The sequence below is a fragment of the Solanum stenotomum genome, chromosome 6 (genome assembly GCF_019186545.1).
Source record: "Solanum stenotomum isolate F172 chromosome 6, ASM1918654v1, whole genome shotgun sequence".
Lineage (NCBI taxonomy): Eukaryota > Viridiplantae > Streptophyta > Magnoliopsida > Solanales > Solanaceae > Solanum > Solanum stenotomum.
Genome location: NC_064287.1, coordinates 51332972 through 51349788, shown reverse-complemented (window position 1 = coordinate 51349788; position 16817 = coordinate 51332972). Strand labels below are relative to the sequence as shown.

At 32.0% G+C, this 16817-nt stretch overlaps 3 protein-coding genes across 3 annotated transcripts; 1 reads left to right on the top strand and 2 right to left on the bottom strand.

Moving 5' to 3' along the window:
- Window positions 1–2164: 2164 nt before the first annotated feature.
- LOC125867501 (24-methylenesterol C-methyltransferase 2-like) lies at window positions 2165–3280 on the bottom strand. The gene has a single exon (XM_049548023.1). It carries the CDS (start codon window positions 3259–3261, stop codon window positions 2170–2172), a length of 1092 nt encoding a protein of 363 aa, XP_049403980.1. The 5' UTR covers window positions 3262–3280; the 3' UTR covers window positions 2165–2169.
- A 6655-nt stretch (window positions 3281–9935) lies between these two features.
- LOC125867502 (zinc finger CCCH domain-containing protein 15-like) lies at window positions 9936–12603 on the top strand. The gene is made up of 3 exons (XM_049548025.1): window positions 9936–10056; window positions 10696–11443; window positions 12003–12603. Exons 2-3 carry the CDS (start codon window positions 10751–10753, stop codon window positions 12324–12326), a joined length of 1017 nt encoding a protein of 338 aa, XP_049403982.1. The 5' UTR covers window positions 9936–10056; window positions 10696–10750; the 3' UTR covers window positions 12327–12603.
- A 1307-nt stretch (window positions 12604–13910) lies between these two features.
- LOC125868869 (E3 ubiquitin-protein ligase RHA2A-like) lies at window positions 13911–14420 on the bottom strand. The gene has a single exon (XM_049549436.1). It carries the CDS (start codon window positions 14418–14420, stop codon window positions 13911–13913), a length of 510 nt encoding a protein of 169 aa, XP_049405393.1.
- Between the last annotated feature and the right edge of the window lie 2397 nt (window positions 14421–16817).

Genomic DNA, 16817 nt, shown 5'->3' with positions numbered 1-16817 from the left:
GAATTTCATCTCTCTGTGGTGACATTCATAGAAATCAAAGCATCGATAAAGGAAAGTAATTTGCAAGTGGAAGTGATCTTTATTTCTCTATTACAAGAGTCGTTAAATAGATAAAAACTACTAATAACAGAACACACACACATCTCCTAATTATTCTGATCTAAACCGACTCCAAAGTTGTTTAGATCAGAATAATTAGGAGACATGTGTGTTCTATTATTAGTAGTTTTTATCTATTTAACGACTCTTATAATTGAGAAATAAAAAGCATTTCCTCTTACAAATTACTTTCCTATTTGATGCTTTGATTTCTATGAATGTCACCACAGAGAGATGAAATTCTCTCTAATAGAGCCAGTGTTCACATACGCATCACCAATTTCGTCTCCTGCACTTTCATCCATCAGCTACAATCTTATGGATGCAAATGTCACATTTTCCACTGCTTATGTTTTGGAACGTCTAGAAGAGGAAGTTGTTCCTCGTGCGGGGTTACTGCTTGATCCAAAAGGTGAACAAATATTCATGTCCTTCTTTCTCATCTCAGCAACGTATTTCCTTGTCACAGTGACAATTCCAAAGGAAACACACAAAGGGTTTTTAGGCTTTCTGTTTTGAGGGAACGGTTAAGTGGTTCAGTGACGATCTGTTTGTTCATCAGTCTGGTATCAGATCTGAGTGTTCCCGAAGCCTCAGTGAAGGTGAGACTGTTGAGTTCGAGGTTGAGTCTGGCAGTAACAGCCGTACTAGGCCTGTTGATGTTAACTGGACCTGATGGAGCGGCTGTCTCAGGAGGTTCAGTTGCTACAGCTTGAGAATTTGACTTCTGAAAAGTCGGTATATCACTGAGATGGATGCTACTGCTTGATCTTCCACTGGTGGAGAGCATATCCAGACTGATTCTTCATCCAATCAATACGAGTTTGTTGTGGACTATGATGTCTCACAAGGTTAAGAGAAGATATCGATCCCCGTTGTCAATGCAATAGATGATGTTTGATCCAAAAATTGCGAAAGAGCTCCCAAGTTACCAATCCATGAATAAAGGTTTTGTACATATCCGTAAGTATAAAGCAAGTGTCTTAGTTGATGGAGTTGAATACAAATCCAAGTCTATCCATCCAAGAACTAGATTTGTCACTGCAATTCCATAATGTCCAATAATATCTAGAGAGATGTCGTTGATGTTTAGTGCCTGGAGCTTTACTTTTGTTAAAACATGACCAGCTGAAGAAAAGAGACACGCAATTCCTTGATCCCCAATGAGTACACAATGGAATGTAATGGGGAACGATGTTTGATAATATTTCATTCATCTATTGTTATTTTTTTTGCGCTCTCTTTACTCATGAGACATGGATCTCCTTCTTGGATCTATTTTCATTACGTTCCCATCACGCTTTCTTTTACTTTGTGCAAATGAAGAGTAACAATATCTCCACTTCAACGGCGTTTTGTTACATAATTTTCTAGTTTCTACGCGTTTTCCTTAGAGCTACATGTGAATATCTCAAAGCTGGAATGCAGATTGCAATGGAACAACAATTTATCATCAAATGTTATACTATAAGTTAATTCGTGCTACGCTAATAAGTCTAGATATGTATAGAACAAACACAATAACAACCAATCGATCACTAATATAGTTACTCGAAAGAGTTACAACAACTCGAAAATGCAGTGAAACAGTAAAGAAATAAGAAGAAACAGAGAAGAGAAATACAGAGGAAATAATTTCCTTAGAAATATATGCACATATATGTGTATTTCATTGGACAAAAGTTTGAAGGATCAAAGTTTATTAAGGATGTATTAGCTATCTTTATTAATCTTATTATAGATGATTGTTAAACAAGATTTAATTATCAAATGTTGTTATAATTGTATGAAAGTCTATCCCTATAAAAGTCAAAAAGAATATTAAAACAAACGAAGTTGTTATAAAAAGGTTGAGAAAGACAAAAAAATCCATTATAAGGCCAAAAAACATATGTAGATATGTAGATACCATTAATGCCACTACAAAAAAAAAAAATTAAAAATTGATACTAGTGCTAAACTGATTAATTATATGACTAGGCATGATTTTCATCGCTAATTCGTCGATAATATCTTCGTAACTAATTAATACCCATTCATCGCGATTTATCGCTATAATCGTACATGTACTTATTCAGGCTTCCTACATAGAATCATATGCATAGGAGTGAAAATGCCAGTGTCACCTGCTTTAGCCAAATAATCAGCTGTCACTAACAACATATCGTGGACATCGACGACGCCCTTAGGGGTGATCCCGAGCCAAGAAAGTATCGTTACTACGACATGATTCCTCCAGTAAGCAATCCTCCCCATTTTGAGCCGTGTCCACCATGGTTCCGCGGGTGGCTTAGCCAAATCGCTCTCTTTAATCACCTCAAAACCTACTTTGGTTGCGATTTTAGCAATGTCCTTGTAGCTTCTCAACCCGGGCAATGCATCTCCCCTTTCAATCCCTCGAACTATCTCCACATGTTCAGGATCGTCTGAATTGTATAATTCAGTTGTAACCCACTCGTAGGATACGTAGAATGATCCAGGTTTTAATATCCGGTAGATTTCTCCGTATACTTCTTCGAGCTTAGGTGCATGACATGTAGCTTCGATGGAGTAAGCTCCCTCGAAACTATTGTCATCAAAGGGCATTTTTAGGAAATTGCCACAAACAACCTCACACATAGAGTCAAGCCCCGCCTTCTTGTTGTGGGCCCGGGCCCGTTCCACTTGGTACTCATTAATAGTGATACCAACAACATTAGCACCTGAGTGGGCCGCGATGGCCCGCATTGGGCCACCAACCCCACAACCAACATCAAGGACACGGGCTCCAGGCTCCACATTCAAAAGATTAACTGCCATTTCCTCATGAATACGCGTGGCATCGCGATTGGATTTTCCCGGGATACGAGGAGAGAAGTGGAAAGACTGGCCCCAACCCCACTCATATATATCTGTGACGAGATCATAAAATGTGTCAACAAGAGCGGGGACTTTATCGGAGGAGTCCATTTCATTTCCATTAGGGCCACGCTCGAAAAATGACGAATATCGATCATACCCTTCTTGAACTTTCTCTTTAGGTAGAGAACCACCAGAAAGTTGAACTGCACTTTTACCCTTCTGCTCCGCGGAGCCAAAGAGGAAAGTAAAATAACAAAATCCACCGCCGAAAAGAAGGGTGGTGGTACAAAAAATAGTAAGTAATTCCTTAAAAAATTCCATTGGATTATAAAAGTGAATTTAGAAACAAAAAAAAAAAAAAAAGTGTGAGCATAGAAGTGAGAGTGAGAAATGAAGTGTTTTTATGGTGAGATTTTACATAACAATAATAGCGTAACTAAAGGAACAATTTTAGTATTAAAAAAATGACTTTTTCTCGTGTGATCTATTTTATTATTGAAAAGAATACTAATTCGAGTGCTAATTAATAGGGTTTTGACTAGGTTTAAGTACTTTTAAAGTTGGATTATTTAATACCTAATTTTCAAATAATAATGGAAATTGTCACCCTAGTAAAATATTTCGAGTTTTTAATTAGATAAATGTGTATAAATTAATTAATTGTTTGTACATTAATCATGTACATCTAATTTATAAGGGGAATTAACATGTGTATATACAAGTGTTATGTAAATTTTGAACCAAATTTAATTGATTTAGCAAAAATAGGTCTAAAAAATGGCAGTACATATAGCTAAAATTTTATAATCGCATAACTGGAAATTTCAAATATTTTTTGTCCAAATTTTATGTTACTGCATATCCTAAAACTAGGGAACAAGTTATACTGTTCCACAAAATATGGATCCAATTATTTTATGTGTTGATAGTTACCCAAAATAAAATGTGATTTTTCCTCATTTAATAATACAATATAATAAAAATTAAGTAACAATTAAAATATATAAATGTTTTGTCACTATATCAAATGATGAAGAATCACATTTTATTTTGTGTAACGATCAACACTTCATAATACTTCAATATATAGATCATAAGATCAACACTTTGTTTTATAAACTATAATTGAACTTCTCTATAATAACATTTCAGAATAATCGTCTTAGTTTTCTGTGGAACCGATTTTTCATGTATATCGTATGTTCTCTATAATAAAATTTCAAAAAATATTCAGACAAATATCGTTGTTATCGAGAGTATTTTTCTGTATTATGTTGTGTAGATTGGATTGTGCATTTTTGCTCAATAGGACAAGACAGACTTATTGTGATAGTCCATCTGAAATGAAGGTTTGTTTGATTCTAAATCTTAACATTCCTAGATATTGACCTTTTACCTATTAAGCTATGTTGGTTGTTGATGTTACATAGTTCGTAGTAAGTAATTTTTTTGTGATAAACATCACCCATTGACATGTAGACTTGTGTTAGTAATGAAATCAATAGCATACCCCCCCCCCCCTAACCTTCATCTCTCCTTCCATAGAGATTTATGTTGCTCGGACTCTTCAAAAATACCTCTAAGTATGTCATATTCTTCAAAAGTTATGCATTTTTTGAGGATTCGACACGAAAACAAGTTACAATGGCATTTTTGGAGGGTCTATGCAACATAGGTAGGGATGGCAAATGGGATAGAGGGGGTGAAATGTTACCCAACAAAAATTTTAACTCGCTCCACCCTGTCCTGTCCTGCTTTTGATTTCGGATTTATTTTAACCCTCTAAGCCACCTTGTTTGTGGTTTGAACCTAAAAACAATCTACTAAAGGTTATCCTCTTATGTTGTATGTATTTTCTTGGATCTTATCCCTTTTTCGTATTTTGTTCTTTCATCTTCCTAATTCCTCATATAATTAAGGTTTTTCACTTTCCATCTAATTAAATTAAATCATACACTTTACCGCATTGTAGGTCAATTCCTCTGAGTTTCATTCTTGTTAGTGTACTCCCTCAGCAGAGGATACTTATAATTAATTAACGAGTTAGCTACAGCACTGCATTAGTCGATATGCTCCACACCCATTGCCATCTCTACCCTCCAACAAAATGAATATGCAATTAATGTCTATCATTTCAACATGACAAGATGTTCAAGATGTGCATCACATTTTACAAAATGTTCTTGGCTAAATTGAGTTTTCAGGGACCCCAGTTTGTTCAACCATTTAATTTGCTTAATGACATAATAATGCCTTAAATTATCAGTCAATACAAATAAATGTCATGGAAGTATCAATATTCAATACCGTTATAGTAGAATTAACACATAATATTTTCAATTGATTCTACGAGCCTAAAATGGATAGCATGAAAGCAACAACTTCTTTCGATTATTTTTTTAAATATCGGCAATGTTTGAGTCAGTTTGTGTGAAAAAAAATCCCCATCTACCTAAGTTTATTGGTACCTATATATGTTGATAGGAGGAAACACGTAATTAACTAGTGGAATAGTCAAGGTGCACGTAATAGGTGATATCAAGTATATTTTTGTTAAGAGTTAACGATCAAAAATATGTTTGAATTATCACATTTTTGTGAGTTTTACGTTTTAACTATCAGTTGTACATTCACTTTTCCTACCTGAATCATCACCATCTATGTTATAACATACATCTAGTTGAGTACATAGTGATAGTTAAATTAGTAAAAGGAAACCACTAATATTCAACTTCGAAATATCTTTTAATAGATGGTGATATATAGTTCAGATAAAAAAAAATACAAATAATAATAGTTTCGGGATAAAATTAAAAGAAGTAAACAAATGGAATATATATATATATATATATATATACACGAGTTGAAATTAGCTTCATTGAGTAATATTTGTGTTTGTATGGTAGGGCCAATGTGTGTGACAATTGCAAACTGTAATGAAAAGGAAGTCAAAACTATATAATAATATTATATGTGTGATAGCTAGCTTAACAACCTTGACAATTACTTAAAAAGAAAATGTGTGTAAGTTGGAGGTTGAAAGTGGCATCATATTGGCTTTATTTACACCAAACAAAACATGATTCAAATTAAATTGTGATTGGAGAGATATGAAAAAATTGAAAATAAAATTAATAGTTAGTTAAAAGTTGTGATAAAGAAGCAAACTTCTTTTTTCCCCTAAAGAAAATCATTGTTTCCTTCTTAAATGGCAAATCTCTTTAACCACCTCTAATTTATGTCATGACTCTTTAGAGGACAAAGTATTTAAGTGATATACATGTTAGAATATAAATAGTTTTTATATTATCAGATTATTTTTATTTGTTATAGCACAAAATATATTTCATTTTAAAGATTTCAAATATTATTTTTCTAGAAAGTTTATTTGTAAATATCATTTGAATAATCTAATGGTGTATAAGTTAAACTCAAAAAGAAATGAGTTTAGCTATTATGCATTGATAGTGTAAAATGATTTTTTGCATTGTCAGGCCACGTAAAACAAAAGTGAAGAAATCATACATAAAAAGTAAGATTAGTAATCTAAATTAAACCAATTATAACAAGTTAAAATATAGTGATAATATAATATCTTTAACATAAGTTAAAGTCCAAAAAAGAATTTGGAAAACTAAAACAACAAACATCATTTTTGATAATCTTCCATAACAACCAAAAGAGAAAGAGTTTAACTTACACATCTGTTTAAATGTCTTATAAATTAAAGATAACTAAATGTAGTAACCTAAAAAATAAGACGTATAACTTGTTACGACAGGTTAAAATATATTGATAATGTAAATAGTAATGTACAATATTATTAATTTATTAGTGTATATAAATTAAATTTTTAAAAAAATAATTGGTAAAACAAAACCACCAAACAATAATCTTGATAATCTTCTATAACAAGCAAACACAAGCAATCAACATATAGTCTTCCCTAACAGCAAGCTATAATGAGAATTTTGTTGTAACCAAATCTTATTATTTTTAATTTAAGAAAATAATGGAGAAAATCATGTTAAATTTGATTTTGTGAAGTAAAAAGCAGATAAATGATGGGACCCTATTTATTGTCCTTCTAAAGTTTCTTAACTGTGAAATAATTTAGATAATAATTGAATGGAAGTTTTAAATCTTCTTTCCCTTTATTATGGATTATTAAGTTGATGATTAAGTAACAAGGCATTATAAGTGATAGTGATGGGTGTGACATTATTAATCACCTAATTAAAGATTAACTATTATTTTCTACTATTGTTGCTTGCTAGTAAAATTTTATGATGGATTGTACTTTGCATAAATTGTCTAGTAATAATATATTACGAAAAGATATGAATTTATAGCAATCTCTACTTAAAACACAAGGAAAAATATGAGATTTTCTATGAAAAATCGTCTGAAATATTACCAATAAGCCATTTTACAAAGGATACTGCTGAAAATTTATATTTTAATTAGTAGTATTCACACTTTGCACGATTAACTGGCATGAGTCATTTTCATGCTAAATTAATTACTTTGTATAATTATTGACAGTGAAAGAAAATATTTACACGATCTAATCACTTATTAGGTAACTAGTAAAATTACCCGTATTTCGCGCGGGCATTTAATATAACGAAATTTATAAAATAATACTTAAAACCTATCAGTCATTAAAACTAAAACACTATATTATCTTACATACAAGATTACGTAGTAACAAATATTAATAATGTAAAGGAGTACATCTTATCATTTATCCTCAACAACATAAACATAAATTAATGACTGTAAAAATACATACCAGGATCTATAACATAAATAATTGTGTCAGTGAGTCACTCAACAGGAGCAAAGTACATAAATATTTAATTGTGAAGAAGAAGATGTTAAGATTTTTCGTTGTTTTAAATGAAAGGAAATCCCTCTATTTATAGACAACAAAAGGTAGTGTGAACAAATGTTTATTGTGCCTTATCGGAAAAGTTACAACTATTCGGAAAAGTTGCAACCTTTCGGAAAGGTCACAACCTTTCATAAAAGTCGCAATTTTTCATAAAAGTCGCAACTCTTCATTAAAGTCGCAACTTTTCATTAAAGTCGCAACTTTTCATAAAAGACATAACTTTTCATAAAAGTCATAACTCTTCATAAAAGTCATAACTCTTCATTAAGGTTGCAACTTTTCATAAAAGTCACAACTTTTCATAAATGTCATTACTTTTCATAAAAAAAAGGCAAGTTTTGGAAATAAATAAATTAAAAGAAAATTTTGGTTTGTGATGGCACCACGTAGACGGGCCTAAATTTCTCTTATATATATATATATATATATATATGATATATGATTATAGGTGGAGGGAGGGGAGGATAAGTAACTTCCTATATAAAAGCCTTAACAATATGCTAAGTTGCTAACTAATTATCTACCTTAGACCTTAATATATTCAAGTATTGATTCAAAGAATCAAATGATCACATTTCAGATTCAAGAATGTAATGAACTAATGTACTTGCACTAACTTGTAGCTTACACCTTTTTCATCAACTTCAATCATTATCTCTTTCCATTTAAAGATGTACTTTACTCTAACAATTTCTAATTCTTGTAATGTATCATATAATTGTCACAAAGTAAGAATATAGATAAATTAATTTAGTTTTATAGTCATGAGCCTCCCCCACCCCACCCCCACACAAAAAAAAAAATTACCCAAATTTAGAAGGGAAAAGAACACAAATTCATCAATTGGAACTTCATCTCTATCCAAAAATAGAGTTGGTAAACTTTTGAAACTCAATTTTATTAGGCTAACTGCTTGTAGATCCAACTACTAGGATATATGATTCTTCAAATAACTTAATAAAATCAAATCAAACTACATAAAGTTCTTGAATTTGATCACTTCTAGAAAACAAAACATAGTACAAGTTGCCTTCTTTTGTTTACATAACAGGCAGTTCGATGCCTAAAGCATTTCGCATTAGCAGGTTGGAGGAAAGGATTGTAACTTAAAGTAGTGTGATGTAAAGAAAAATAGAAAGAACATAAACATTGGTATGTACACTATTAGTATTTACATTTCTAACAAATGATATAATCAGCAAAATAAATAGTAATCCAAATGAATATATCTTGAAAATACTCAAAATAATGGTTGACGCCCGATCAAACATACAAATAGTCATCAGATTCATTTGAGCTATTAAGGAGTAAGCAATGATCTTCTTAAATCTATGTATCTTAAAATGGTTGAGGAAGTATATATTATAGCAATCGCACTTAAAGTATATAAACGAAAGGAATGGAGTAGGATGGCCAATGCCCTCATCCCTTAAGTAACTAGAGATTTCGAGTTCAAATCCTGATAAATAGATAAATTTTATGTAGGGATCCTTTGACCTCTTTATTGGTCTACCCGATGCAAATACAAATAAATCAAGCAAGTAGTAAACCTTTTAACCTTTATTGGTTTATCTGAATCAAGCAAGTAGTAAACCTTTTGTCCTTTATTGGTTTGTCCGGTACAAACGGGCAGATAAATCAAGCCAATAAGAACGTTTAATCCTTATATTGGTCTACTCAGTGTGAATTCAGATAAATCGAACATATATGGTGTATTTTACCCTTCTATTGATCTATACAGTGCAAATTTAAATAAGTCAAGCCAGTAATATAAACCACAAATATTCAAATATATATTCCCGCTATAAATCAATTCGATTTCCACTTCATATCCCTGAATTCATTAGAGTTAGCTTAATGAAATGACGTTAATACCCTCGGAAATTTGCTACATGTGAACGGAATTCAAGGGCAAATAGTGTCAAATAACTAAATTACGATTCTGTTACAGTTACCAGAAACAGAGCTATACATACACTAAAAACGGTTACTATTTTCTTTTTACCCAAACTACCCCTCCCTGTCTCTGATCAGTGATCAAGAGAAATCTATCTTACTATATATATATATATATATATATGAAGCTCTTTCATCTTCCATTATAGCAGAGCTCATAATTTTTCTCTCTATGATTTTACTCTTTCTCTCTCTAGAAGAATTGGTGGAAGAATAATCAGTATTCGCAGCTCACTTCAAGCTGCTCGTTGCTGTTTCATCAGGTATCTTCTTCAATTTTCTGCTTGAATTTCTGATTCTGAATGTTTGTAGATTTCAGTTACGTGTTTTCGTGCTCGATTCTGTGTGCTTATTTGCTCCTGATTTCATTTTTCGCTACGATGATAGATCCAGTTCTATGTAATTTCTGTTTATTCGAACTTGCTAGAAAAGTGAGAACTTTTAGAGAGTTTGAGTAATAGAATGATCGTGAATTTTCATCCGTGTTCGCTCATAAATAGGAGGAAGAACTGTTTAAAATTGAAATGATTTGCTCTGTTCACATCACAACAGTGAAGTATTGTTAATTTCCATAGCAACTTTTAGAAGTATGTTTGAGTTTTTGTTTACTGTGTAATGAGAAGAAAAAGAGAAATTTCGAAGCGATATTGTTGAATCTCTGTTCGGATTGTTGTCATCGAATTGATGCGATTTTTACAAAATTAGAACGAAAACAACCGGTTGAATTTGTTTCGATTAGTATGTAGAATGCGAATTGTGAAATCAGTTTCACTCTGAGTTTCAGTAGAAAAAAGAGAGGACTTTTTACTGACTTTTTCATATTCAAATGCTAGTAAATAGAAAACGAATTGCTTATTTTTGAAGAACTGATTGAAAACGTTTTCTACGTTTTACATCTGTAGCAACTTGCACAAAATCAGCGTGTAACGAAACACGTTGATTTTGAAGCAGACGAGAATGCAGAGGGAAATTTCAACCGCTGGCCGCGGAGGCGCATTCAGCTACGACAACGGACTGCCATCGCCGTCGGTACTCAGCCAGCCTACCGCCTTCGATCTAACCTCACTCTACTCATCGATGCTGTTTCCTCCTACCGGACTGTTACTCGACGACAGTCAACCGTCAACAGAGACAACAGTGACGCCGGTACTAACACCTCGATTCCGTCAAAATCACAGCTCTCAATTGCTTATCGACCAGCATTATCAACAAGATCTAATGGATCGTCACAACAGAGTGTTATCTCAGCTCCTTGAAACAGAGAAGAAAACTCTAGCTCTTCGTCAAGAGAACATCAATTTGAAAATGGTGAATTTCAATTTGAACAATCGACTGTCCTTGCTGCTGAAAGCTTCTTCGGATTATGGGCCTTCATCGGGTTTGGGCCTGGATAATGGGCTGAGGAGGATGCATGTTGGTGTTGGACATGAAGAGGAAACATCCAGCGATGGGCATTCATGGGAAGACGTAGTTGCGGATCGTCATCTAAGCCCAACTAGCGTGATGGACTCGGGTCGGGCAGATGGAGTGGATCGGGTACTATTACCCAAGAGTATTTCAGTACGTTCTAATGGTTATTTGAAAACAAATCATGCTGCTGGTGGAAGTAGGCCACATAATCGGACCAAATCATCATCAGTCAACACAGCGGTACATATTTCTTCTATATTGCAACCTTATTGATGATTCATATAGTGAGCTAACAATAATACCAAATTCAAATCACGAGTTTAGTTTGGAAGGCTAATGTGTACACAAATCTAACTTTATATCGTAAAGATAGAGTTTGTTTCTAATAGACCCTCGACTCAAATAAAAGAAAGAAAGGGGAAGTATTCAACATATAGTACAAATACATTATGCCCATAGACAAAGATTCCACTTTTAATATAATAGTAAGATCTGCGTACATTCTACCTTCTCATCTCAGACCCTGCTTTGTAGGATTACACTGGATTTGTTGTTGTTGTAGATGGTTACATTGCATTAACAAAATTTGAATAAAAAGGAATGCTTACCTTCTATCTAGCCAATAAGTTTTATAGGCTATATCATAAAGATAGCATACCACAAAGTGCATCTATTTACTTGTGTTCTGTATCTTTTTACCCTATTGAAATTGTTTAGAATTACATTTTCAGCCCAAGAAAATTGATATGTTATTAATGTGTCCATGGCCTAAATCAATGTTTTTGTGGTGATAACACAGCAAAGGGTATATGTGAAAGGAGGAAGCAAGAAGGAAGAGGAACCACTTGAATTAGATGTTTACAATCAGGGCATGTTCAAGACTGAACTGTGCAACAAATGGCAAGAAACAGGGGCATGTCCATATGGAGACAACTGCCAATTTGCTCATGGCATTGAAGAGCTTCGTCCTGTCCTACGCCACCCACGCTACAAGACTGAGGTATGCCGTATGGTCCTTAATGGTGATCCTTGTCCTTACGGCCATCGCTGCCATTTCCGCCACAGTCTTACTGACCAGGAGAAACTCATGAGATCACTCAACAGTAAAATGAGATCAAACTAATAGTAATAATTTGAAGCTTAAATTGAAAGATGTGTTTATAACAAAGTAAAATAATTGAATGAATGCACATTGAGAATTAAATTGACTCTGTAAGTAAAAGAATAATTGCATCACAAGTACTCAAGAGAGGGGGATGGTTGTGAATTGTGACCATAAAGAGAGTGACTTGATTGCATACAAGGTGAAATGGTAAAAGGGCAAATTATATTCTTGTAATTCTGTTTACGTTAATGTGGTACATTTGTTGATACATAATGATACTTCTATGGAAGTGTTTTGTTTGTTTTGTCTCTTCCAATGTCTAGATAAAGACTCCTTTAGTAATGAATGATTAATTCCCCCAACCATATGTCTTTGATTGTAATTCAAATGTTGATTAGGTTTCATCACTATTCATTACCTTGTTAAAAAAAAATTATACTTAATGGTTTTTAACTACTAATCATATATCATCATTGTGGTTGTCCTTGCAATTTGAAGGAGAACTCGCATCAACTTAGATAGCTTAAGATATAAGTACAACATCAACATATTCAGTATCGTCCTACAAATAAGACTAAGATTAAGAAAAAATATATGATGAAGCAATGCAACAACCATTAGAGGTAATATTAGAAAATAGTCATGTACTTGGTTATGTACATATTCAAAATCCATTTGATAAGATTGTGCACCAGAAACATGCAACTTGACTCTTAAGATAACCACATATAATCAATTTGTTTGTCTACAGCACCAACTCTCGATCTCCTCATCATTGAAGTAGAATATTGTGTTTCAAATTAAAGTCTTTATCTTGATTAAATATGTTAAAGAAAGAGTTCATTACCCAAAGGTTTCAACAATTTAATAACTCAATTGAATTAGCAAAATTACTACTTCTATTTAGTTCCTGTTCACTTTTTTATTTGTCCACTATTTCAAAATTTTGATAAGATTGTTCATTTTTAATACAATCAACAAAAGATAAATATTTTTTTCATATCTTAGCTTTAGCATTAATTACGTCTTCTCCAAATTATTTTACTACACCTAGTACTAAAATTCAATTAATAGATATATTATGATAAATAATCATGTCAATCACTATTTCTTGATGAGCATGTCTATCTTCAAAAATATTCAGTAAAAATGAATGAAGAAAGTAATTACGAAAAGGAGAAATAGCCCATTTTTTAGGGCATGACCTTCTAGGAAGAAGAGGCTCATGACCATTCCTTCGAGGAAGCCTAGATAGCGAAAGGTTATTTTTCTAAAAGAAAATGGTGAAAACTATGAAAAATCACGAAGTTGATTGACTAAGCTCGAGTAAAGCTCAAACACCGAAAGTTAAAAAGAAATGAAAAGGAAATCATATTAAGATGTAGTAATACTAACAAAAACAAAAACCTTTTTACATCATTATCAAGTGGTAGCAAAGAGCTTCCTATCAATGCCCTTCAAAAACAAAACAAAAAGGAAAAAAATATTAATTTCCTAAAATAAAATTTAAAAAAAAAAACTAAAAGTATTCCCACAAAAGTGAAAAGAAAAATAAAAAGAGAGAGAAAAAAAAGTCTAATTTTCATCGTCGACCATTAACACTCAGTTCAACGAGAACCAAGCAAGTAAATCCCCAGCAACGCGCCGCCGCGCTCTCACCACGCGCTCACCGGAGACCGAAGTAGACCGGCAAAGTGGACAGTTGAAATTTAGCGTATTGAACCACCCATCTAAACACTCCGTGTGAAACACGTGCCGGCATGCTAACTTGCGCACCCGGTCACCATCACCCAACCGGTTCAAGCAAACCACACAGGTACTTGAATCGGCACCGGTTTTTTCATCATTTTGCTGTTGATGATGATAAGATAGCAACCGGTTCAGATTAAGCTGATCGGCGAGGTAAATAACGCCGGTTAAACCGGACCCGACCGCTTCACAGAACGAATCGTCGATTTGATGAGGGGTAAATCGGGAAGAAGAGATGCCAAAAAATTGAAGGAAAGTGTAGATTAAGGAACGGAGATAATTAAGAGAATTAGCAAAAAGGGTTATCATTAATATTGGAATTGATTCAGTAGAAATGTCACTAAGCTGGTTTTGTAATCCCATATTTTGGGATAATACTATTATTATGGTTTTAGAATTTGCTTAGACACTTTTTTCTTTCTTTCAAATGGAAAAGGATGAGTGGATATATATATAGTGTTATTTTGTGGGACTTGATTGGTTGGGGGGTTGGGGGTGGAAGTGGGTGGTGGGATGAGAGGGGGTGGTTGGTTACGTTGGTGAAGTTAGTTTCTATCCGTTCACGTTTACTTGTTCTCGCTAAATTTTGTAGATTTCTTAAGATATAACGATTAATATAAATAGTTTGTTACAAGTAGATATATAGTTTTAGGTCTTAAAAAATGATTCGATAAATAAGTAACTAATATTGAGAGTTAAACAGAAAAAAAAATATTATTTTGTTGATATGTTCGTTATGTCTATTTATTTACATTGATTTTGCAGATTTCTTAAGATATAACTAGGGTTGTTCATGGTTCGGTTTGGATCGATTATTAGTTAAAACCAAAACCAAACCAAACCAAATAAAAAAATAACCATCGGTTTGGTTAAAGCCGGTTTGGTTTGGTTCGGTCTGGTTAGATTTTTTCGGTTCGAAACTAATAAGTTTGTTCTGGACATACGTATCTTGATAGACAAAAACACTTAGTACATGAATAATTCACAAATAAGCTATTACACGAACAAAGTGATTCATCCAATGTACCAAGTTTTGGAAACTAAAAAAACTCATTGTCAATAGCATAAAGTTGGTTCAATATTCTGGAGATCTCAACATCTTATTAATAAACTTTTCAATAAAATTACACCTTAAAATATTGAGAAATTACTTCTAAAAAAAACCCAATATTTCATAGTCAAAACTAATCAATTACCATCTTCTTTAGCTTGAGCTTTAGATTATTCAATGTTGCGTTAGAAAATTTTATATAGGACAGAGAGAGTATGATCTTTAAAGTAATGAATATTGAGGGATTTAGACTTAACGTTTTTATAGTTGGCCTAAAATATAAGTGTTGGGCTTCATAAAATAGTAAAATTAAAGACTTAGGTTAATTAAAATTTATCAAAATACTTATATTTTATTTATAAATAATTGTAAAATTTATATATATAACTTCTCGGTTTGGTTTGATTATTTTTGCGGTTAATTTTTAGTAAAACCAAAACCAAACCAAATAATATTGGTTTTTCAAAATTTAAAACCAAACCTAATCAAATCAAACTAAATATCAATTTTTTTAATCGGTTTGGTTTTATAACCATAACCATAACCATGAACAGTCCTAGATATAACGATTAATATGAGTAGTTTATTATCATATGCATATTAATTGATATATAGTCATAGGTTTTGAAAATTGATTTGAGAAATAAGTAATTAATGTTGAGGGTAAAACAAGAAAAAAAAATTCTCTTGATATGTAAAAAGTGACAACTAAAACTGAAAATCTATTTTTAGAATACTGGACAAGTAAAAATGAATAGCAAAAGTATATAGCTTTGATTTCTAAATTAATTTGTTCGGACTTCAATTATCTTATCGAAATTTTTTATCTTTCACCAATACATGATATTTCTCATTATTAAGTATTTGTTACTATTTACCAATATAAATATCGAGCAACTCTAAGATTTCATTAGGTGATACATGTTTTGCCACTATAAGGTCTAGGCCGTATATTATCTCCCATAATTAGACAATATATGTTATTCTCTTTGTTTTAATTTAAGCGTAATTTTTTTATTTAGTATGTCCTAAAAAGAATGTTATTACTTATTATATTTTGTAAGTTTTTAAATTTTAATATTTTACTTAACAAGTTTAAAACTGCAAGATTTAAAAGATCATATACATATTTAATTTAAGATTACAAGATTCAAACAAAAAGTTCTTTGTTTCTCAAATTTTATATCTAATCAAACTACATCACTTACATTGAGACAGATGAAATATCTCCCATCAAAATATAAGCAATATATATTATTTCTCGTTCATATAAGTATCAAATAAATTTATTCATATAAATATCGAATAATTTTATCCATAAATACGAAGAATAATATTCCATTATTCTATTATTATTTTTTTGAAGATTCTCAACCAAACACCACCAGCTGTATTCTCTATTTACAAACGTACGTATCTTAGTTTTTTGCTTTTTGCTTTTTACAAAGATTTGATTTTTAGTCTGTCCACACAAATAAATGAGGAAAAAACTTTATATTATAATATTTAATTGTACCCAATAGTAATACCCTTAACCAAATATTCCATCAACTAAATGTGATGAAATTAGTGAGTTGGATATCGTGAATAACATGTAAAGAGCATAATTCTAGAGTCAACTTCCTTTACAAAATATTGTTTTGTACGTTTTAATTTATGTGATATAATTAATATTTATAAATTAAAAATTAAAAAAATTAATATTTGTG

Bases quoted from the DNA above. Each gene is read 5' to 3' on its own strand.
- LOC125867501 (XM_049548023.1), bottom strand. From the start codon at position 3,261: ATGGAATTTTTTAAGGAATTACTTACTATTTTTTGTACCACCACCCTT.
- LOC125867502 (XM_049548025.1), top strand. From the start codon at position 10,751: ATGCAGAGGGAAATTTCAACCGCTGGCCGCGGAGGCGCATTCAGCTAC. The intron at 11,444-12,002 runs GTACATATTTCT...GTGATAACACAG, and splicing joins CATCATCAGTCAACACAGCG to CAAAGGGTATATGTGAAAGG.
- LOC125868869 (XM_049549436.1), bottom strand. From the start codon at position 14,420: ATGGGATTACAAAACCAGCTTAGTGACATTTCTACTGAATCAATTCCA.